The 23,445-nt window shown below is 32.8% G+C and overlaps 1 protein-coding gene across 15 annotated transcripts in view; it reads right to left on the bottom strand.

The window, feature by feature from the left end:
* LOC129718367 (collagen alpha chain CG42342) overlaps positions 1-23,445 on the bottom strand; it is a 373,251-nt gene that overhangs the window by 179,265 nt on the left and 170,541 nt on the right. For 13 of the 15 annotated variants that reach the window (XM_055669088.1, XM_055669087.1, XM_055669090.1 and 10 more), the window contains 2 exons: positions 11,557-11,592; positions 10,473-10,508 (listed from right to left, as the gene is read on the bottom strand). In XM_055669088.1, coding sequence (XP_055525063.1) covers positions 10,473-10,508; positions 11,557-11,592 — 72 coding nt within the window. The remainder of the gene's footprint in view (positions 1-10,472; positions 10,509-11,556; positions 11,593-23,445) is intronic. The other 2 variants (XM_055669095.1, XM_055669094.1) reach the window with 1 other exon arrangement.

The following is a 23,445-nucleotide window of genomic DNA, read 5'->3' as shown; positions in this document are numbered from 1 at the left end:
TCAGTAAAGTTGTTTTATTAATTATTCTTCATTTTGTAGAAGTTAGAATTATGTTATTAATCTACCTAAAAGTGAGAAATGAGTGTTTTTTCTCATTTTTGCATATAAAAATCTACTTTGCTGAGCAAAGTTCTAGCACATTTTGTAAGAAACAACTTTGTCGAAGACACTATACTTATAACTGCTAATTTAAATGAACTATTGTGAAGTTTTCTCTAGAGTTCTCCTTGAAATAATTTTTTTTTTAATATAACTTTTCATAGCGATTTTCTAAAATTTCTCAATGCTCTACAATGTTGTTAACTATCATAAAACACACAAGTTCACCTAACAAAGTTTTTTTTTATCTCTTAAGTTTATTTAGTTATTGAAGATTTTTATTAAAATAATGCACTTATTTTCTTACAAATATCTGCACAGGAGACAACGAGAGACAAATGCCTATATCTGAATTAAATGATGTTTTACTTATACTTAACTATAGAAAAGGTTCAGTCTGCAGATATTTGCAGATTTGAAAGATATCTGTTAGTAAATTAGTGCATTGTTTCAATAAAAATCGTCAATAACCGAAGAAATATGAGAGATAAAAATAAACTTTCTTCGATGAAATTGTTCATTTTGTGATAGCAAACAACAGTGTAGAACATTGAAAAATTGTAGAAAATCCCTACTAAATGTTATATTAAAAAATGGATTTTTAATAACAGTCTGTAGAAAACTCCACAAAAGTCCATTTAAAAGGCAGATAAAGGTATGATACCTTTGACATAGTTGTGTTTTAAAAAATGTGCAACAACTTTGCCGAACAAAGTGAATTTTTATATGCAAAAATGAAAAAAGTCATATTCGCATCTCACTGTTAAGTAGATTAATCACAAACTTGCAACTTCTATAAAAAGAAGAATAATTAATGGATCAACTTTTCTGATGGTACTATGGTTCCAAAATCTATTTTTTGGGGTCAAAATAATTTCGATCACTATCACGGTGTGCAGTAGCGGGTATCAGTACTGCCGTAATTTCGCAGACTGACGTAAGCGCCAAAGTGGCCGATTTGTGTTTTTTGCGATTAAACGATAGAACACACCAAACCGGACCTATAGGCAAAGAAATTTTATCAAAAGTGCAAAAAATAGCGTCAATAATACACGAAAACGCAACCGCCATTTCTACTCATCGTGACGTAAATCCAACCCAACTATGTTTGTGATGCTCTTACTGCATTCAACGACTCGCAAATTAAACCAAATTTGGCATGTAAATGCTTTTGGGAGCAGGAAATATTCCTATGGTGGTACGACACCTCTGTCTTCTCTGCAAGAGAAGGATTCTGTCCAAGTAAAACACATATTTGAAACAAATTTTCCGTAAAATAGCTTAAAATGATCGAAATGATGCCCAAGAGCCAAGAATTGCCCCCAGAGACTATTTTGAATTCTAAGATGGCAACTTATGGTTTCTTAATAACAGACCAAAATGGCCAAATACTACCCAAGATGAGAATTTCCGGAATCAGAATGATACCCAGAGGCCAGAAATTAGGCCTTTTTGAAATCTAAGATGACGACTTCTGCTCTCTGGAAAACATCCCAAAATTATCGAATACCACTCAATATGGATATTTCCTTAAACGGGAACAGAAGCTTACAAATGATCCCAGAGAAGACCGTGTTAATCTCCGACCACAGATTCAGCCTAGCGGGGATGAAATCGAGGTAGTTGGCAATTGCGTGCACCTAGGCTAACTGGTGATTACCGAGAAGGACATTAGCAGAGAAATTCTTCGAGGTCCTATGGCGGAAAATCGTGCCTATTTTTAGACCCCGGAGGACGCACTGCTCGAATAAAATTCGACGCGGAACGAAGTTGACTATCTACAAAATTTTGATTATACTGCAGCCCTCTAAGGCCACGAAGCTTGGTCCATGATCGTGGACAACTAAAGCACACTTGCTTTTTGTACGGAAGAAGTGCAGATGGAAGATGGCAGAGGCCACGAATGCTATTATATTCCAAACCAAATTCATTTCCAAAAAACTATTCTCGAATCGCGACTATTTGCCTAAATCCTCGCCTATCAAAATGCGTTGATAAAAGACATTTATAAATTCGGCATCATTTCCATGTCTCGGAACGAACTAAATTTTCTTTTCTTTCGGCAATATGCAACACCCAACATCAGCGTAATGAAATGTTGCTTCGATATGACACTAAAACACATAATCATACCATAAAAATTTGAAGCATTAATAAGCAAACACCGTGCTATTGAAAATGGTTAAACCTTGAAGCGCAGATTTCGATTGAACCCGCTTTTCCTAACACGGTCGACAGAATTATATAACAAGTAAACCGAGAATGCACTCTTTGGGCTATATAGGAATCTGCTTCTGCCTAAACAAATCACTACTAAGCAGGCTTCTTCCGTTCTCTTGATTTTTGCCCAAATTTCCTTTTCTACCTGCCAAACCCCTTGGAGAACTAGACTTTCTCTCACACAGAGTGAGTAATTATCCACATTTGGGCGTAGAGTATTTCAGTCGCAGAGTTCCTTTTCACTCTTTATCATCATTATAAACATTTATTTGTATCTCTCAGTTTAAGAGGGAGTAGTTTTCGTTAGCTTCTCCTTTACAGTCAGGTTTTTTTACGCGGGGGATACGTACCTCGTAAAAAAAACCGCGTTAATTCGAAAATCCGCGTAAAAAAAACCGCGCTAATTCATAAATCCGCGTAAAAAAAAACCGCGTTAATTCAAAAATCCGCGTAAAAAAAACCACGTTTTTTTTCAAATCCGCGTAAAGTAGTCCAGCAAGAAGGGCTTTAGAAAAAACCCGAGAAACTCTAGAACCAGCATTTAATACAGTATTTAATTGTCCTCTTTGACGGTCATTCCGGATCTTTCTGTGGGCGGAGAGTATTTTTTGGACTAAGTCTTTTACTAGATAAACACTTAAACGTTTCTGGTTCCAAACCCACGTTAATTCGGAAATTCGTGAAATTTTTTTTGAATTAGCGCGGTATCGTGTAAAAAAAACCGCGTTAATTCAAAAATCCGCGTAAAAAAAACGCGTTAATTCAAAAATCCGCGTAAAAAAACCGCGTTAATTCAAAAATCCGCGTAAAAAAACCTCGTAAAAAAACCGCGTATAAAAAAACCGCGTAAAAAAAACCTGACTGTACTAGAAGAGAAGTTGGCCAAATATCAAAACATTTAGGTTCACATTGAAGCCACATCCTAACCGTTTTCGAATTTAATTTTATAGGAAGATTCACGACTCACCATGGGTGCGTATTCTGCAGAAAGTTCGATTTAATACTGTTTTTGCCGCACCCCAGAGCGATGAGAACGCAATGCTCAGTTGGTCGCCGAGCAATTTATTTCATTTTTCTTGCGTGCGCGGATGAGCAATTCACAAGAGTTTCACTGGATTTTTGCTCTGTCAAATTAGGAGCGTTTTTTCGTCAGAGAAACTATCACTCTGCGCTCTCTCTACAGCAGATGGTGTGATGCACATTGAATGTAAGCTCGCAGTTGTTAAGAGGGAAGAAAACTCTTTCTCTTTAAGATAAAGAAGAGCAAAACAAAGCCTGCTACTAGAACGGTCCTTAATAAACAGGCAATTCTCATATAAGTTGATATTTGGTCATCAAATGCTTTTTTCTCTAGAAACAATACTTTTAGAGAGTTATTTTATTAGTTTTAGATAAAAGTTTCTGTGACTAATCACTCTCGGATACAACAATGCAAGTAATGTAACAAACAACTTTATGTGGTTTTACGTCAATCTTGCGATTGTGGCTTTGCACCCAACCCTTTTGATTTTTTAATTTTTTTAACCTATTTTTTCGTATGATGTAAGTTATCTCTAGTGTCCGAGGATATGCATCGACCACCTCCGATTGCAAACAAAATTTGTAAGTGGATGTATTCTGGACTGGAACTTATAAATCCAGAGTTTTGTACTGATTGGTGGACCCATCGGCAAACAGGACTGTTCACTTTTAGCGAATTTGAGAAAAAAAAACAACTTTTTTTAATTAGCAAATATTTCGGGACCCTGAAGAGCTGCATGTGACCTCAATATTTCATTTTTAAGGGGTTTCAGATGTTGAATCAAACTACGTAATTGACTCGGATCTGCAGTATAGCCAACATTACGTTTTTTATCATTCGAAACCTAATTTTCATTTTTCTCAAAAAGCCCCTTCGTTAATTTTGAATCATGATGGCATGAGACTAGTTAGCCACTAAGGAAACACAATGTTTACAATTTTGAAATCATATCAATTCGATTGATTGAGTTATTGAATCAGGAAAAACATGATTATTTGTCTGTTGGGAAAATGTCATAAATAACATAACTCTGGAGAGGAAGGATGTTTTTTCTAATATGAAAACCCGAAGAGTTTGAAGATTGATACAAAAAGTGTAGCCAACTACGCGTTACATCATTAATAGACGCTCCTTTTGAGAAACATACTCTCGATTACATAAGCATTACAATTATTACAATTGCAGCATTCTTTTTGTTTTGCCTATGATAAGTGATTTCTATGTAAAATCGTCTGATGAACACATTGATGTGGTTAAAATAAAGAAAAAAAAGGACGGCTTTTTGAGATACTTGCAAATTAAATTTTAAATCGCAAAAACGTAATGTTCGCCATGCGGCAAAAAAAAAAGTTTACGTAGTTCGATTCTACACCTAAAACCCTTTGAAATGGAATGGTAAGATCTCTTGTAGCTCTTTATGGTTCCAAGAAATCTGCAAATTGAAAAGTTGTTTTTAAGAATTCGCAAAAAGCAAGACAGTATCATTCGCCGAGGGGTCCACTAATTGGTACAAAGTTTGTTTTTACAAGTTTCAGCCCAAAATTTGAAATTTTGGTTAAGATCGAAGATGGTCGATGCATTTTTACATTTTTTATTCTTTTGAATTGGTCTTAATTTTTTTTCCATTTATTCATATTGTTCATTTTTTTATGAATTATATGGGAAACATCCTTTAATAACGAAGCACGAATATTTTCGAACCCCCCTCTCCTTCGTGAAATTTTTCATAACCTTAACGCTTTGCCAGTATTTTATGAACATTTTCTTACGACATTTTTACTTTAGATAAATTTGAAATTGAAAAAAAAAAATGTTTCCTACTGTTTATCATCGTGTCTAAAGTTGTATATAATTATCGAGTTTGTTTATAACCGAGTCAGTATTTTTTTCCTGTCACACACTAAATCGTTGCGAATAGAGATAAAAAAGAGTTATTTTTGAAAGAATTTACTTTGTTCAAAACAGAACTCAGTTCCTCCGAAGTTGTTTAACAACTTCGAAGAAATGATTTCGGGGCGCTAAGAAGTGCCTTTGGTAATATCACAATAGTTGCACCCGGAGAGTCTGTTAAGTTTCTGGCTATTGCGTGTTAGCATTTGCAGCATTTTTGTTACAAGTAATTCCACGAAAAACGGGCAACCGATTTAATCGACCATTTTTGATTTTGCTGAAACTTTGCATAAACGTTTCTATAGGTAAAAGATGCCATTTTGTGCTATTGGCTTAATTTTTTGGACTTTTGAACTACAAAAGATTACCTAAACAATGCATCCGGTCCGATCATGGGGAAATCAAGAAAAAAATCATGATTTTTAAAAGAAAAAGAAATGTTTTATTAATTTTTTTTTTCAAGTGGCATATTTTTTTTTGGAGGACGAAATTGTTATCTACAAATTTGCCGAAGACACTATGCCAATCATTCAGACCGTTCTGGATGTAGAAATATTTTTTATTTCCAGTAGAACCTCCAGAGCGAATTAAATATATGTTTACAGTCAAAAAGGTTTATTTGATTGGCATAGTCTCTTTGAAAAAGTTGTAGATAATAATTTAGTCCTTCCATAAAAAAGTTTACAACTGTTGCTTTTTTGGGATCTCTCCATGATCGAATCGGTTGCATTGCTTAGATAGTCTTTTGTAGTTCGAAAAAAAAGATTTTTAAAAAAGGAGTTTTTTAGATAATTAATTTTTAATTTTTCTTTGAACTTTAAAAAAAAAATATTTTTTTCTAGAGTGTATTTTTTATTTGCGAAAAACAAAACTATTATTTAAAACTTTGCCAAAGACGTCACACCGATCAAACAAACCGTTTTAGCCCTAAAAATATTTGCAATCATCAATACCTTCTCAAAATAGCATTTTTCAATAGCTTCTCAAAAATGAGTCGTGTTCCGAAAAATTTAGCCAATAGCACAAAATGGTATACTTTGCCAATAGAAACGTCTATGCAAAGTTCCAACCGAATCAAAAATAACAATTGAAAAAAAAAAAGTTAAAACTTGGACATTTTTTGTGGAACTGCTCTTAATTATTATCAAACGATTTTTCCGAATTGTGTCGTTGCAAGAAGCTGGTGGTTTAATTCCTGTTACATTTTACTAAATGGCTCAATCACAGATTTATAATTTATGAAAAATAATTCGGTAGTTAAAATATTACCGCTTTCAGCGAGCGAAGTCTATTTAAAGGACTTTCAGTACTATTTTACACAATGCATAACTTTCAAGGTGAGATAAACATTGCTTCAAAAATGTCTTTGTGGTCCTGAGAAGGGCCGATTGTAATTCGTGCTTGGCGGAAGGAATGGAACAATTCACTTCGAGCTAGTGTATTCCGTAATAGTTTTATTTCAGCTTTAGCTTTGAAACCAGCGTGCTTGGCTAGCTCTCCTGATTAGAGGTGGGCAATCCGCTCACGAACTGATCTAAAGAGCTGGTTCTTCAAAGTGAGTGAGTGATCTATCGTTCCTCATTAAAAAGCGGTATCTCACCCCTTACTTCAAGCAAATAACTGATAGCTGATTTTGTTGATCAGACACCGCAAGCAAGAGCCATTGGAATGCTTTACACCCCAAGCGCAAAGCGGAGTGCGACACTTCAATAAAACTCCCAAAAAAAGCTGCCACCTGTCCTATGTATAACCATCCACCAGCCGCGGGAATAAAAAACAAAATCTACTTGCCACAGTTCACACATAGGCACACGGGATGGCTAATGCCGAGAACGCACACGAAAGGATGGCAAAAGTGGAACGAAAAGAGCGAAAGAACTGGTTCACTGATCTTTTGAATCTGTTCAGACAATCCGCTCGCGAGCTGATCAGAAATTCAGTTTGTTAAAAGATCGAAATTATCTGATCGCGAGCGGATTTCCTGCGAGCTGAACAGAAGAGCCATCGAAAGATTTCGCTCTTTCAAAGAACTGAGTCTTCTGATCAGCCTGCGAGCGGATTGCCAGAAGATCAGTGAATCAGTTCTTTCGTTCTTTTCGTTCCACATCCATTCGTGTGCGTACTCGGCGTAAGTCAACCCGTGTAGGTACCTGTGTATGAATTGTGACAAGTTGATTTTTTGCAAGCTCTTGCGGCTGGCTGGTGGATGGGTGATGGGATATGCATAGCAGAGCAGACATTTGATGGCAGCTTGTTTTTGGGAGTTCTATTGTAGTTTTGCGCGCGGCCTTGCGTCTGGCAAATCGGGTGTAAAGCTTTCATATGGCTTTCGCTTGCGGTGTCTGATAATTCGCTACACTGATAGTCAACAAAAATTAAGTATGAACGAAAAGAGCGAGTGAGCTGTTAAAAAGAACTAGTTCACCTAAGTAAGCGGAACCGCTCTGATCCGCTCACTATAGTGAACCATTTTTCCCATCCAACACATTACGTCTTTTTTCGAAATCTCTCATTCTATCACCTACGCTGCACCGCCTGCTTGCTGCGTTCATTTCGTGCTGGACATCAATTTCCGATAGGTGAAATTCATCGTCTGCTTTTTTAAGTGGGAGGATCATGACAAACGGTAAAAAAAAACGATTTCTCAAAAATTCAAAATGGTGCCAATGTTACTTTTTATGGTGTAATGGATCCTAACTCAGGAAAACTTGGTTTTGCATCAAAATACTAAAAAAATCGTACAGAGAAGCCACTGCACTGTGTTTAAAATAGCATTGTTAAAATTATTATTTGCAACCCGTTCTGGCTCTCTCCTGAAATATTTTCATCCATAAAAGGCTCAGTAAATTAGTAAAGGCAATATGTAAGGGCAATATGTCTTGAACCGAGTAAAGATTATAATAATAAAAATATTTTCAGAACCAGAACCATTCGTTTGATCGATGTCATATATTTGGCACAGTTGAAGAACAATTTTGACGAAGAATTAGTTCAACCGTTCTGGTTTAATATTTTTCCACTGTTTAGGATTTTTCTTCTCATTTATTCATAATCAGAAAACCATTTTAAAGTTGTCATAGTAAGGGGCTTTAATATAATTAAGTTTTAAGATTTTTCATTTTTTTTTCTTTCACAAAAAAAAAACATTAGGAACATTCGTGTAATGTTTTAATCAGATAAAAAAGAGTTGATTAAAATGGTTGCCCTATTTAGGGGAACTGCTCCATTATTCATCTCATTAAGCCGATATTCACGAAGAATGCACGGATTAAACACCAAATTTTCACGAAATCATTGAACAAATAAGCTAAATATGCTTACGTACTCTTGTGGAATCGTTTAGCATTGTATATTTAGTAAAATTAGCTAGATTTATCTTAAATTTTGTAAAACAAACCATTTTTCACAGCGCTTCCATATCCATCACAAAACTTGAATCACTGCTCAATTATTCATCTCACGATGCCCCCATATTCATCACCCTGTTAATCATGAATGAATCACATTATAATGAATGAACGTAGCCGCAGCCCGTCGTAGTAGTTACCTAGATATCCGCTGCAGTTGTTTACGTGCAAAATAGGTAACCTAGGTAACCACTACAGTGATGTTGATTTATGTCAATTATGTCGGAATAATTCAACATTTTCAGTATGATTTTTCCGTATAAACAGAAACTGATTTGGCAAATATTGATTTTCTTCAACGCAGTGAAAACAGATGAGAATACATACAGTTGAAATTTAGGAATTGTAGAAATTCATCTCATATATTTCTGCTAATTCAAGCTTGCTTTAGAAAATTTGAGATGAACATTTAAAATATGAAAGTATTCTTAGTGTAGTGAGTGATTTTGTTTAGTGATTAAAATAAAAAGTGGTCCGCTAGTGATGAAAAAAACTTTGGTTGGCTGCTGAACGAGTCCCGTTGTAACCGTATAGAACAATGCGTGGATTTTGTTTTCTGAGGTAGGTGATTGAATTAAATTAGTTTTCGAGTGCAGATGCCCGACTATAATATCAAATTTAGTACTTTTAAGTGAGTTTTTGAGGATTATACTTTATGAGGAATCTAAAGTGAATTAAGAAGAATCCATTCCATGGTTTAAGAATCCAGATTGGTTTAAGAAGAAAATATGCGTTTTTTTTCTGTTTTCAATTGTGTTTACATGTTGAAAGAGATGAATATACGGGCTGAGATGAATAATGGAGCAGTTCCCCTATGCAGAATAGTATAAAAGTCAAAAATTTCAAAATTGTCAAAATGGTTGAAAATGTCAAAAATTTCCAAAATGTCTAAAATGTAAAAAAGGTAAAAAATGTCATAAATGTCATAAATGTCAAAAATGTCAAAAATTTCAATAATGTCAAAAATATCAAAAATATTAAAAATGTCAAAAAAATTTAGAATAAGCGAAAAATGTCAATAACTCCAGCTTCAACAATCTCAAATGTGTCAAAATTGTCGGAAATGTCAGGATGAACATCAATCGGAAGTACAGTCATACCGCGATATGAGGTAACTTAATTTTTATTTCGAAGCAAAAATTTTCTTTTTCAGAAGCAAAAAAAAATATTTTTTGAATTGATACAAGAGGTTACTCAAAGATGCGTGGAAACCTATTTCCAATCACCTATAAGTATTTTAAACCATTCTTATGCTCAGTTAGGACAATATTAAACAAGCAAAATATTTTTTTAATTGATGCAAGACTGTTGGTGGTTACTCACAGAGACGCCTAAACCTATTTCCCATCACCTATCAATATTTTTAAACCTTCCTTATGCCCATTTTGGAAAAATGGTTTCAAAACTTACTACAAATATTTTTTGAAGCACTTTTTGGCCCAAAAACAGTTGCTGTATCATTTATTTTCAATTTCAATACATTCTAAAAAGTTACTTTATATCGAGGTAAAAGTTACGTTATATCGAGTTACGTTATATCGACGTTGCCTTATATCGTGGTATGACTGTATACAAAATATTAGTTGTTACCTAAAATCAAATGGGCAATGCATGAATATATATGGGTCAACAAAAAGTGGGTTCATACAAATTGAGGTTCCCATGTTTCCATGTTTTCTGGGCGAATCTCTCATCACTCGGACTTGTGTGACCACACGCTTCATAATCCCATTTTAACGAAAATGTTTACACCCAATCCAATGCCATTCGAGGTCGAGGACAGTGAGACGATTAGTGTCAAAATTCCCCCTGATAGACATGAAAAAATATCTTACCATTGAACCACGGTCTCCCTTGGATCCCTTCAGACCCTGTCGTGATTGTTGGCGTCCATCGGTATTCCATGCGATGCGATGCAGTTGGGTGTAATTTTACAGTGCACATGCAATAAACGTGCATTTCGGGTAGTTGTTATTTACATTCCACGTAGGAAAATAGTCGGAAAAGAGATGGAAGAAAACGAGAAAAAAAATGCAATTATGAATGAATTTAATGATATTATCCTCTCGGTTGGAGGACAGACGGTGCGCGCCGCGGTAGATTTGCCCGCGGGTTCGGATTGATTTGTTCGCTTTCTCTATCCCTCTCTCTTTCGCTTTGGAACACGAGCCAAGCGCACCCACCTGAACTGTTGCATTTTGCATCTGCCGAAAGGGTTGCTGGGTTTGGGAATGAATACGAGGTAGGTAATTAAAATATAACCATAAGGTAACGCCTGGGTCAGATCTAGCAGGCGTCGTTTTCGATCGACGTTTCACGGCTATCATAATAAAATTAAACAATAATTTAATCCGAAAAAAAAATAAATCATGTAAAGAAATATTCAATCGGTGATAGGAACGAAGCGAACGACGGGGGTGGAGAAAAGTGGAATCATTAAAACGATAATCCTTTGTCCTTGGTGCCACGGGTAGATTAATTATCTGCACGGACATGTTTTACACGCGGCAACAACTGAAATAACAGTCCGATACGAGCGATAAAATATCTAGGTATATTTATTTTGTTCACGTACAAACGAACGAAAACAATTGCTGCCTGCGATGCTGGGTGTCAAAATAATATTAAATCGATGATCATTTCTCTTTTATGCTTGCCAGCTTTTCGGTGCGGTTGGTAAGGCACTGGAGGAGAGAAAGAGTGATGGAGAAAGGGAAAAAGAGATAGATTGTGTGTGTGAGACAGCGTGCGGTGTGGTTCGTTGTCCAAGGGATTGGCCGAAGGCGTGAGCGGTCTAAAATATGATATGTTTGTTTTTCCAGCTTGCTTTGATGCTTCCTTAAAGGTCGTAATTATTATTTATGGACCCGGTATTTATAACATGCCGGCCAAGATGCTGCACCCAAAGGGTATACATACCGGAAGACCGTTCTTGCCAGGTGGACCAGTTGGACCCTGCGGAAGAGAGAGAGAGAGAGAGAAAATAAAAAGGTGAGTAAATGAGAAACCAGTTAACTTTTATTGAGGTACTATAAAGCTGAAAGTTGCCCGAGACAGCGACCAAATGAACAATAATCACAGTCGAAATGCAGTGACCTTAAGCGATTGATCGTTAAAACCGATTGCCTCGCTAGATGGACCGAAACGCAGTTCGTGGGTAGTGATAAATTCAACAAAACTTTCAGGAATCCATTAGCATGTTTGGAGTATAAAAAGGTAAAGTCATTGTCGTAAACTGTTACCACATTGTTCAACGGTCCCTTTCTTGTTTTTTTTTTTTCTTCACATAATCCCTTTCTTGTTAAGTGCATAAAATAATGAGCTGCAGCATTTATTTTTGAGGAAAAAATTGTCATTGTCGTACCCGATCCACGTAAGAGCACGATAACTGCGAGCGAGAAAGAATGTACAATCAAAGTAGCCGTACTAGACGACCATAACCATAACAATCAAAGCACCTAATTGAATGTTAAGAGTCAACTTTTTACTGGCGTTTGTCGAGTGGAAAAAATGGCTTCTACTGCCATGTGCCACGTTTACTAGCTGAACTGATTCACAAGACGGAGCGAGACAGAAGAAAAAAAAATGAAACTAAGAAAGAAAGCAACAGTCATTGCTAATATAACTTTATTGACTGTCTGAGTGTTTCGCGCTGTGAAAAAGTGTTCTACGCGTGGTGCATTCTGTGTCGCCAAATGACCTGAAGTCTATTTTGAAGTAGGTACCAGCTGAGTAAGTTTTTATCAATTCTTTATATCAAATTGAGGTTTTCAAATCTGTTCCTTAGCTTTGTCTGCGTATCTATGAATCAATTACCTAAGTGCAAAATATGAGTTTAAACTAAAAAACAATATCGCACGCTTAGCCTTGGGGTTAATAGCGGTCTCGATCAACTAGATTAGTTGAGAGAATTCGTTATCGATATTGTTTTTGGCACATTTTGTATGTGTAGGATAAGTACAACGATACACCGTGCCCCAGTGCTGAGTCGAGAAAATTTCTAGTTCGAAAAGATCCTCGACTCGAGAGCTAGCCGACCGACATCGCTAACCACAGAGCCACGGGGACCACAATGTTTAAACTAATAATCATTAAAATTGTCACCTAAATATAAGAATTTGAAGCAAATATCAAAATTTTTGAGAGCTTTGGTGTTTTCCTTCCCTTTTTATCGTAATTTGGTTTATTTTTGTCTCATTTCTATTTCATTTTGATGCACTTTATTGTTAATATCGTCTCATTTTTTTTCATTTCACATTTGACTCATAATAAAACCATTTTTATTTGATTTTTGCCTCAGCGATATCTCATTTTTGATTAATTTTAATATTTCATAACGCAAAATAATAAACGTCAATACTGCTGCCTACCCTTACTAACACGCAGAGAATTCTGAGTAAGAATCCCCAGGATACCTTTAACTCGGTGACAAAATCGTGAAAGGAATCGCAAACACGATCCGGAGGATTCCCACTCAGGATTCTCATTCAAGAATCCTAGAGCCATATACAGGGCATTCCTGAGGATTCTTTTTTCAGGAATCATTTTCAAGGACGCTCACGAATCCAATGTGAGGAATCCTAGAGAATCTATGCGAATCGTATAAGTTCGTCCGGGTATACACGCGAATCGAAAATATCACATTATTTGACAGGTTTGTCAATTAGGGCCAATTAGGACGATTATTAGATGAAAGCGAGGCAAACAGTAGACAAAATAACACAAAATGAAACGAAATTGATTTATCAATGAGACACACATAAGCCAAATGTGAGATAAGAGAAAATATGACAATAACGACAAAATTGAATTAAAATGCGACTAAATAAAAGTAAGAAAAATATCAAAAATGTCAAAAAATGGGAGACATATTTGCTTTCATTTTAGTTTCATTTATGTTTTGCATTTCTTTTCTTGTTGTCTTGTTTTTATTATTTTCTTTTTTTTTTGCTCCATTTTTGTCTCATTTGTATCTCAATTTCGTCTCCTTCTTGTCTCAATTTGCTTGATTTTCGCCCTTTTTTGTCTCAATATGGCCTTATTATTTATCATATAACACAAAACTGATAATAGCCACTTCACCATCATTTTTTGATTAATTTTGTTCCATGTTTTTCTCTTAATTGTTTCAATTTTGGGCTCATATTTATCTTATTACGGTCTCATTTTTGTGTCATCTCTATTTCGATGTTTTGGTTCCTTTTTGTCTTAATTTGCTGAGTTTTGCTTCATTATTTTTTCAGTCATTTTGTCTCATAATGCTAATAAACAATGGTAAAGTTTGCCGTTCTAAGCTCATTTTGTCTTAGTTCCAACTCATTTAAACTTACTTTTTTTTTATTTCACTTAAGACTACATTTGTTTTATTTTTATTTGATTGAAGAAATGAGACAATTTCCCTCTCATTTCAGACTCCCTTTTTATGATGTTTAACTCATTATTGTCATACTTTTAGTGTCATTTAATGGCATTGTCCTAATCTAGCATTCGTTAATACCGCCGCATTGATGTTATACTCTAATCAAACTTTTTTGACTTATTTGTACCTCGATTGGTTTATTTTTTGTTTTATTTTTCTCTCATTTTCAATTCATATTCCATTCATGTTTGGCTCGCTATTATTTATTTCAAAATGTTTAATTTTCTCCTTATTTTTACATTATTTCATCGCAATTCTATCATATTTTAGTCTCAGTTTGTCTGATCTTGTACTTAATTTTGTCATGCAATATTCCTTTTTTTGACTCCTAATGCAAAACCAATGATTATCAATATTACCACCTAAAAATGTGAGTCAAAAATATCAGATTATTGACATATTTGAAAAATTAGTTCTTCACCTCCTTTCTGTTCCATGTGTGTATTATTTTGTCTAATTATGGGCTATTTTTGTCTCATTTTGTTCAGTTTTATTTTATTTATGTTTAATTTTGATTTCATTATGTCTCATTATGATGTATCAATTTGTCTACTTGTTGCTTCATATTCGTCTTGTGTATTGTATCCTTTTTGGCACGCTTTGGTGTATTTCTGACATGTCTTATATTAATTTTAATTTCTGCTTCATTGTTATTGATTTTCCGTTTCAATTTCATCTCGATTTGTCTTATTGTTTAAATTTTTGTCTCATTTTTTTTTTCATTTATACTGCTTTGCCTAGTATTTGTTTCATTTCTATGTAGTTCTACATTCATTTGGTCTCATTTTTTATGCCATTTTTACTTCATTTTGTTATTTATTTATATCATTTGTCAAATTTGTCTATCAATTAATAACAATATTGTCTCATTTTTATCCTTATTTGTTTGGTTTTACAATAACTTCTTTAAGAAATTCGGCTACATTTCTGTTTCACTGTAGAATCATTTTTTCACACATTTGTTTTATTTTCACTTTTTTTAGTCTCATTTCAATTTTATTTTGTCTAATTTCTATTTTAACTTGTCTGTTTTTTGCCTCATTTCTGTCGTTCGTAATCTCTCTGATCTTTGATAGATTTTTGCTCCTGTTTTTTTCTTGTTTATCATATTTTAGTCTCTATTTGTCGTATTTTTATTCCATTTTCGTTCCATTTCCGTTTCTTTTCAGTCTCAATTTGTCACAGTCTGCCTCATTTTTGTGTCCTTTTTAGTTTAGTTCTCATTAAGTCTATTTCTCTGGCTCATTTTAGACTCTTCTATATCTCAGTTAGTCTCATTTTCAGTGAATTTTTGTTAAAAATTTTTATTCATTTTTTTGTTCATACAACATTTATTTGACATGGCAGAGTTATTATTCATTTTTGTTTCATGCTTGTCTTTGCTTTCAAATAGTTGTCTCATTTTTACCTTTTTGCCCTAGCTCTGTTTCATTTTTATCCCATTTAAGTCTAGTTTTTACAAATTTTTTCCTTTATCTCTTTATCATATTTATAACTTTAGCGGTGTTTTGACCAATAAATAACTAATAGGTTAAATTATGGTAATTTCAGTTATGGGTTAATTTTAAACACGTTTTACTATGTCTGAATTCTGTCTCCTCTCTCATTGTCTCATACTTAACTTACAGTCACCTCGTCTCCTTATTGACCCACTTTTGTACTAGTTCTGTTTCAGTTTCATATTGTTTATTGTTTATTGTTTATTGTTTATTGTTTATTGTTTATTGTTTATTGTTTATTGTTTATTGTTTATCGTTTATTGTTTATTGTTTATTGTTTATTGTTTATTGTTTATTGTTTATTGTTTATTGTTTATTGTTTATTGTTTATTGTTTATTGTTTATTGTTTATTGTTTATTGTTTATTGTTTATTGTTTATTGTTTATTGTTTATTGTTTATTGTTTATTGTTTATTGTTTATTGTTTATTGTTTATTGTTTATTGTTTATTGTTTATTGTTTATTGTTTATTGTTTATTGTTTATTGTTTATTGTTTATTGTTTATTGTTTATTGTTTATTGTTTATTGTTTATTGTTTATTGTTTATTGTTTATTGTTTATTGTTTATTGTTTATTGTTTATTGTTTATTGTTTATTGTTTATTGTTTATTGTTTATTGTTTATTGTTTATTGTTTATTGTTTATTGTTTATTGTTTATTGTTTATTGTTTATTGTTTATTGTTTATTGTTTATTGTTTATTGTTTATTGTTTATTGTTTATTGTTTATTGTTTATTGTTTATTGTTTATTGTTTATTGTTTATTGTTTATTGTTTATTGTTTATTGTTTATTGTTTATTGTTTATTGTTTATTGTTTATTGTTTATTGTTTATTGTTTATTGTTTATTGTTTATTGTTTATTGTTTATTGTTTATTGTTTATTGTTTATTGTTTATTGTTTATTGTTTATTGTTTATTTCCTTCAGTCTCATCTAACTTTACAGTATTAATGAGGGGTGATATTTGTATCTAATTTTCATTTTCATTTATAATTTCTATTGTATTTTTATTTTATTTATTATTTGATTTGATTATTTCTTGTTACAATATTCAATTTATATATTCTAATTTTGGCCTCATTTTTTGAATCATTATCCTCCTGTTTGTCTTACTTACTTCTCATGGTTTTCTCATTTTGCTCTATTTCTGCCTCATATTTATATTATTTATGTCTAATTGCTATCTCAATTTCGTTTCCTTTTTGCCTAATGCGGTTGATTTGCCTTTTCCAATTTTTGCCTTGACATTTGTCTTACAATGCAAAACTAATAATTGTCAATACTACCGCCTATATATGTGAATCGCAAATAACACCCCTTTTGACATATTTTTATTTTATTTCATTCGTGCCTCATTTTTACTTTAATTTGGTCGCATTTTTATCTCAATTTGTCGGAATTTTATAGTCATTGTGCCTCATAATCCTAAAAAAAAAAAAAAGTCACAAATAGTGCCACCTTCCTGTTTCATTTAAGACTTATTTTATTTCAGATTTGTTTATTCTTTGCCTACTTTTAGTCTCATTTTGTCTCATTTTTGTCCTAGCTTGTTGGATTTCAGCCTTATTTTTGTTATGTTCCTATTTAAGCTTCACTTATCTTTGATTAATTTTTGTTCCATTTTTTTCTCATATTATTCTCGTTTCTACCTCGTCTCATTTTTGTCATATTTTTTGAACCATTTTTTTTTGTTTCCTGATTCTCATGCTTGCATAATTTGTTTCTCACATTGGTCTCATTTTGGGTTCAATTTTTTCTCATATTCATCTCGTTTCTACCTCTTCTATTTGTATTATTTTTCCATTTTAGATTATTTTTATTTTATTTTCGTCTCATTTCTGTTCCATTTCAATTTTTTTATATTTTTGCCTTATTTTTGTCTTACATATTGATTTATATTTGTCCCATTTTTCTATCATTTATGTTTCATTTTTAATTTATTTTTGACTCAGTTTTGTATCATTTAGTCTTCATTTCGTTTAACAATTTTCTTCTGTTTTTGGCTTACTATACAAAAAAGTAATCGTCAAACAACTCAAACAGGCCAATTTAAAAAAAATCGCATTCATTGACATATTCAATAATTTTGAAACTTTTTTAGTTTTTATTCTATTTATGTCTTTGTTTTTCTTTTAATTTTGTGACATTTTTCTGGTATAATTTGTTAAAGTTTTGTTCCATTTATGTTCCGTTTTACACTCTTTTATGTCTCAATTTAGACAAAAATATTAGTAATATTTGTTTCATTTTGTTTTTTTTACTTTATATTTGTCTCTTCTTTTATTGAATTGTCTCATTTTTGACTAATTTTTATCCTATTCTTACCTTAGTTTTGTTATATTCTCATCCCATTATTGTCTCATTTTTGGCCCATATCTGCTTGAATTTCAGATTGTTCATATGGGGCCATCCACGTACCAAGTGGACAGCTTGGGGAGGGGGGGTTGTGTAATGTACACGGCCCTTACAGTTCATGACTTTTCCTACGTAAAACTGGCTCAAATAGTAATTTTTGGACGCAACACTTCTGTAATGCGTTGGATGTACCGCATATAAATATAAATATAAATATCTTTCATGTTGTCTTCCTAATATCCAATTTTTGTATTGACTTGGTTTTATTTCTGTCTCATTTTCTTTTTATTTGGGCTTCATTTTTTATTTGATTATATCTCAGTTTTGCCTCATAACAACCAAACAATATCGCACGCTAGCCTAGAAAGCTAATAGCGGTCTCGATCAACTAGATTAGTTGAAAGAATTCGTTATCAATATTGTTTTGTTTTTTTTTTTAACATTTTGTATGTTGTAGGATGAGTACAACGATACACCGAACCCCATAGTGCTTAGTTGAGAAATTTTCCAGCTCGAAAAGATCCTTGACCTGATCAGGAATCGAACCCGACATCACAACCGCGTGGGAGAGCTAGCCGACCGACATCGCTACGTTGGACACAACGTCGCTCACGTTGAACACAATTTGTAAAAAAACAAAATTCTATTCATTCCACTCGAGTTTGGTTTCATATTTGGTCACTCTTTACCTCCTTTATTTTTATCTCATCTCCTTTCAATTGATGTCTTTATCTTGTGTTATAGTGCTTGTGTGATATGACACATTTTGTATTTTTCGTTTCTTCATCATGTTTTTCAATATTGCATGTTTTTGCCTTTCTCCTAGGTATAGCAATCACTGGAAAAACCAAAGGTATAAAAGTGCTCCGAAGGGTCGATCTCGTATATCAATCGACTTAGTTTGTCGAGCTGAGCATTTTCTGTATGTGTGTGTGTGCGTATGTAACGCTCTCCCAATCTCACTCGATTTTCTCAGAGATGGCTGGACCGATCTTCATGAAATCAATTGCAAATGAGAGGTCTAGTTGCCCCATAACACCCTATCGAATTTCATTGCAATCGGATGTTTAGTTTAAAGGATATGTTTTAAAATGTGAAAATCACGAAACATCATTATCTCAGAAACTACTCAAACGATTTTAACAAAATTAAATTCAAATGAACGAGCTACTAAAAAAACCCTTAACTTTTGAGTTTCATGAAAATTGAACGTGTGGTTCAGAAGTTATTCGAAGAAACTTGTTCTGGAGAGTGTTTAATCTTACTCATGTTTCTCAGAGATGGCTGAACCGATTTCCACGAAATTAGCGTCGAATGAAAGGTCTAGCTGCCTCATAACACCCTATTGAGTTTCAATGTAATCGGTCTGTTACTTTGTCTGTAATGTATCAAAATATGAAAACCACGAAACTTCATTATCTCAGAAAGTACACAACCGATTTGAACAATATTGGTATCAAATTAACGGGCTAGTTAAAGGTTAATTGATGAATTTTATAGTGATTAAACACGTGGTTCAAAAATTGTGAAAAGAGACATGTTCCGGTGACTTTACAAATTCACTCGTTTTCCCAAAAATGGCTGGACTAAATTCAACAATCTTAGTGTCAAATGAAAAGTTTGATTTCCTATAGGTTCCCATTTTATTTGACTATAATCGTATTTTTATTCCAACTGTATCTGTACTGTATTAAATTATAAAAACAACGAGCGTCTATTATCTCAAAGATCACACGACTTATTTGAACATATCTAGTGTCATTTGAACGGGTTGTCTCTTAAACTCACAAGTAAGAAATTTCATAGCAATTTGATATGTGGTTTAAAAGTTATGAAAAGGAACGAAATTCAAAGACTATTTGAAACTGTAACTCCTTGAGCAAAACATATGGCCTCAACAAAATATAAATTTGGTATTGTGCTATTCGTAAGTTCCTGGTATTGCTCGTGATTGAAGTGTACGAAATTCAAAGTCATTTGTTTTATTTCGCTATTTCTTCAGCACGAATATTTTACTCATAATTAATACTATTTTAACTTTTTGCCTTTCTCCTAGAAAGGTATAGCAATCACTTGCAAAACCGAAGATATGGGAGTGCTCCAAAGGGCCGAATGGCATATATCACTCGACTCAGTTCTGTATGTATGTATGTATGTATGTATGTATGTATGTATGTATGTGTGTGTGTGTGTGTCGGTGTGTGTGCGTGTGTGTGCGTGCGTGTGTGTGCGTGTGTGTGTGCGTGTGTGTGTGTGTGTATGAGCAGATTTTTATTTTCTCTCACTTTTCTCAGAGATGGCTGGACCTATTTCCACAAAATCAGTGTCATATGAAAGGTCTAGTTACCCCATAAGACCCAATTGATTTTTTTACAATCGGACTATTACTTTGCCTGATATGTTTAAAAATGTGAAATCTAGCTATGAAAAGAAACATATTCCGAAGAATACATAAACTCACTCACTTTTCTCCGAGATGGCTGAACCGATTTTCACGAAATTAGTGTCAAATGAAAGGTCTAGCTAACTCATAACACCCTATTAAATTTTACTGTAATCAAACTGTAACTTCGTCTGTAATGTACCGAATTGTGAAAATCACGAAACTTCATTATCTCAGAAAGTACACAACCGATTTGATCAATAGTATTATCAGATGAACGGGCTAGTTAAGGGTTAACTGATGAATTATGATTTAACACGTGGTTTCAAAGTTTGGCTGCCCTATACGTTCCCATTTTATTTGATTATAATCGAACTAAGCAACCGTTATGTATTAAATTGTTAATAAAACAACGAGATTCTATTATCTCAAAGATTACACGACTTATTTGAACATAACTAATGTCATACGAACGAGTCATCTCTCAAACTTACAAATAACAAACTTCGTAACAATTCGATATGTGGTTCAAAAGCTATGGAAAGAAAAGAAGTTCAAAGGCTATTCAAAACTATACCTGCTTTGATCAATATATGTGGCCACAATATAATTTAAATGTGGTATCGTACCATGTGAATGAAATTAAAAGTCATTTCTTTTATTTCGCTATTTCTTGAGCATTTACATTACGTCATATTTTATATTTTATACTTCTATTACAACATTATTATTTTACAACCTTAAAAGTGAATACACATTTATTGGATTGAAGCGTTCATGTAAATCTATTTTTACAAATAATAAGTTTGAATGAGAAAGGCTGGGTCTGACCGCTAGGTGGATTAATTTAGGTTTTTAGTCACATTTTGTCTTATTTCAATTGCATTTTTGTTTTATTTCAATCTTAATTTGGCTCTTTTATATCTCGATTCTCAGTTTTGCTTCAGTTCTGTCTTACTTACGACTAATTTATGATTGTCTCATTTTAGTATCATTTTTGATATATTGTTATCTTAGTTTTGCCCCATTGACATCCTAATTTTGTTTTTGTCATAACTGTCTCATTCCATTTTTGTCTACGGTTTTCTTTTTAGTAACTTTTTTCTCATTAGATGAATTTTCGTCCACTTTCTCTTTCTTTTAAGACCAAAGGATTTTGTCAAATTTTAAGTTAATTTTTGTTTCAAAATTTCAGTTCATTTCTGATTTGTTTTTGCCATTGTTTTTATCTAATTTTATCATGCTCGTCTAATTTCCATCTCATTTTCAACCCGTTCTTATCTTATATCCGCCTCATATTATTTTCAGTTTTTGTCTAATTTATATTTCAAATTGTCCTCCTTGCTGTCATATTTCTGTTTGTTTAACTCGGGTTTATTTCGTTATTTTCCTATTTTTGTATTAGTGTTGGTTTTTTTTTATCTCATGTCTATATTTTTATTTTCATTTGATTTTAGCCTCATTTTGTTCAATTCTATCTAAATTTCGTGTCATTTTCGTCTGAAATTGTCTGATTTTCACCTGATTGCTGTCTCATCATCTTGTCCCACTCTTATCTTATGCCAACACTACTGCTCTCATTTCAGGCTCATTTTTGTTCATTTTTTTGTTTCATATTTTTCTGCATATGTTTTCCTTTGTTTGAATTTTGTGTCATTTTATATTCATGTTTCCTCAATTTGTCCAATTTTTTCCTTCTACTTTGATCCTTAATTCTCATGCTTGTTTGATTCAATTCTCGAAATAGTCTCATTTTTGTCTCATTTTTATTTCGCTTTTGTGTCATTGTTGTTCTATTTTAGTCTCATTTTTATCGCTTTTGTTTCTTTTTTTTGCTTTCTTTTTGTTTTCTCGATTTTATAATTACGTTCCATTGTAAGTTTATTTTCATCCCTCTATTGTCTTACCTTTAGAGTCACAATGTCAAACTAATGCAACTACCTAATTTTTTTTTTCATTTATGTACCATGTTTGTTTCATTGGTTTTCAAATTTTGTATCATTTTCTTCATTTTTTTTTTATTCTTCGCTTCTTTAGTTTCTTTTTTCAATGCTTTCCCAAATGATGTCCCATTTTCGGTTTCATTCATATCACAATTTTTTTTTCGTTTTATCACACATTAGACTAATTTTCTCTCATTTCATTCTTGTCACATTGTTGTTTGCTTCCAACTTCAAATAAGCTCGTTTGCATTTGCATTGTTGTCTTGATTTTTCTGATTTTTCAATCATATATCTTTGTTTGTTTTTTGATTCTTGTCACTGTTATTGTCGCATTTATTTTTTGTCTTGTTTCTGTTTTTTTACTCTTCTGTATCTCAGTTTGTATAATTCTAGTTCATTTAATTTTGTCTCATTTATGTGTTATTTTTATTGTTTTTATTATTCATTTTTGTTTTCTTTTTCATTCGATTTTTGTCCCATTCTTATCTCATGTCACTCTCATTTCCTTCTCATTTTCGCTTTATCTTTTGTGTTTGATTTTTTCTTCATTTTCATCATATCGCTGTCTATTGTCTAATTTTTGTTTTGTTTCACGTTTTTCCTTATATTGTTAATTCTTTTTCCTTCATTTTATCCGGTTTTGGTCCTATTTTTTGTCTTATTTCGTCCCACAATCCTAGAATAATTATCATTACTACTGCCGCTCTCATTTTAGGATCATTATGTCTCATCTTGGGCTACATATATTTCCATTGTTTTAATTTGTTTTCATTTCTGCTTAATTTCTCACGCGATTTTGTCTCAGTTCGTTTCATTTGGGCTTCATGTTTTATTCATTATTCTCATGATGATGATTTAAATAAGTTTATTTACTTTTCATGTTGTCTCATGTCTTGCTCAATTCGTTTCATTTCTGCTACATTTTTGTCTTATTGTTGTATTATTTATCTTTTCACAATGCAAACCTAGGGAACTGTCCAAACTGCCGCCTAAATATGTGAATCTGAGGCTGACTTATTCGTCTATTTTGTCCTTTTTCCACTCTTTTTCATGTTTGTCTAATTTTTCTTTAACTTGTGTCTTGGAATTCTATTGTTTATTTTTGTCTAATTGTGATCTAATTTTTGTCACATTTATATCATGAATTGTCTAACTTCAACTTCTTTTAAATAAAAGAAATTAATGTTGTCCTATTTTGTTTCATTGAT

Source organism: Wyeomyia smithii, chromosome 1, assembly GCF_029784165.1.
Source record: "Wyeomyia smithii strain HCP4-BCI-WySm-NY-G18 chromosome 1, ASM2978416v1, whole genome shotgun sequence".
NCBI lineage: Eukaryota > Metazoa > Arthropoda > Insecta > Diptera > Culicidae > Wyeomyia > Wyeomyia smithii.
This window is presented reverse-complemented; position numbering and strand designations above follow the sequence as displayed.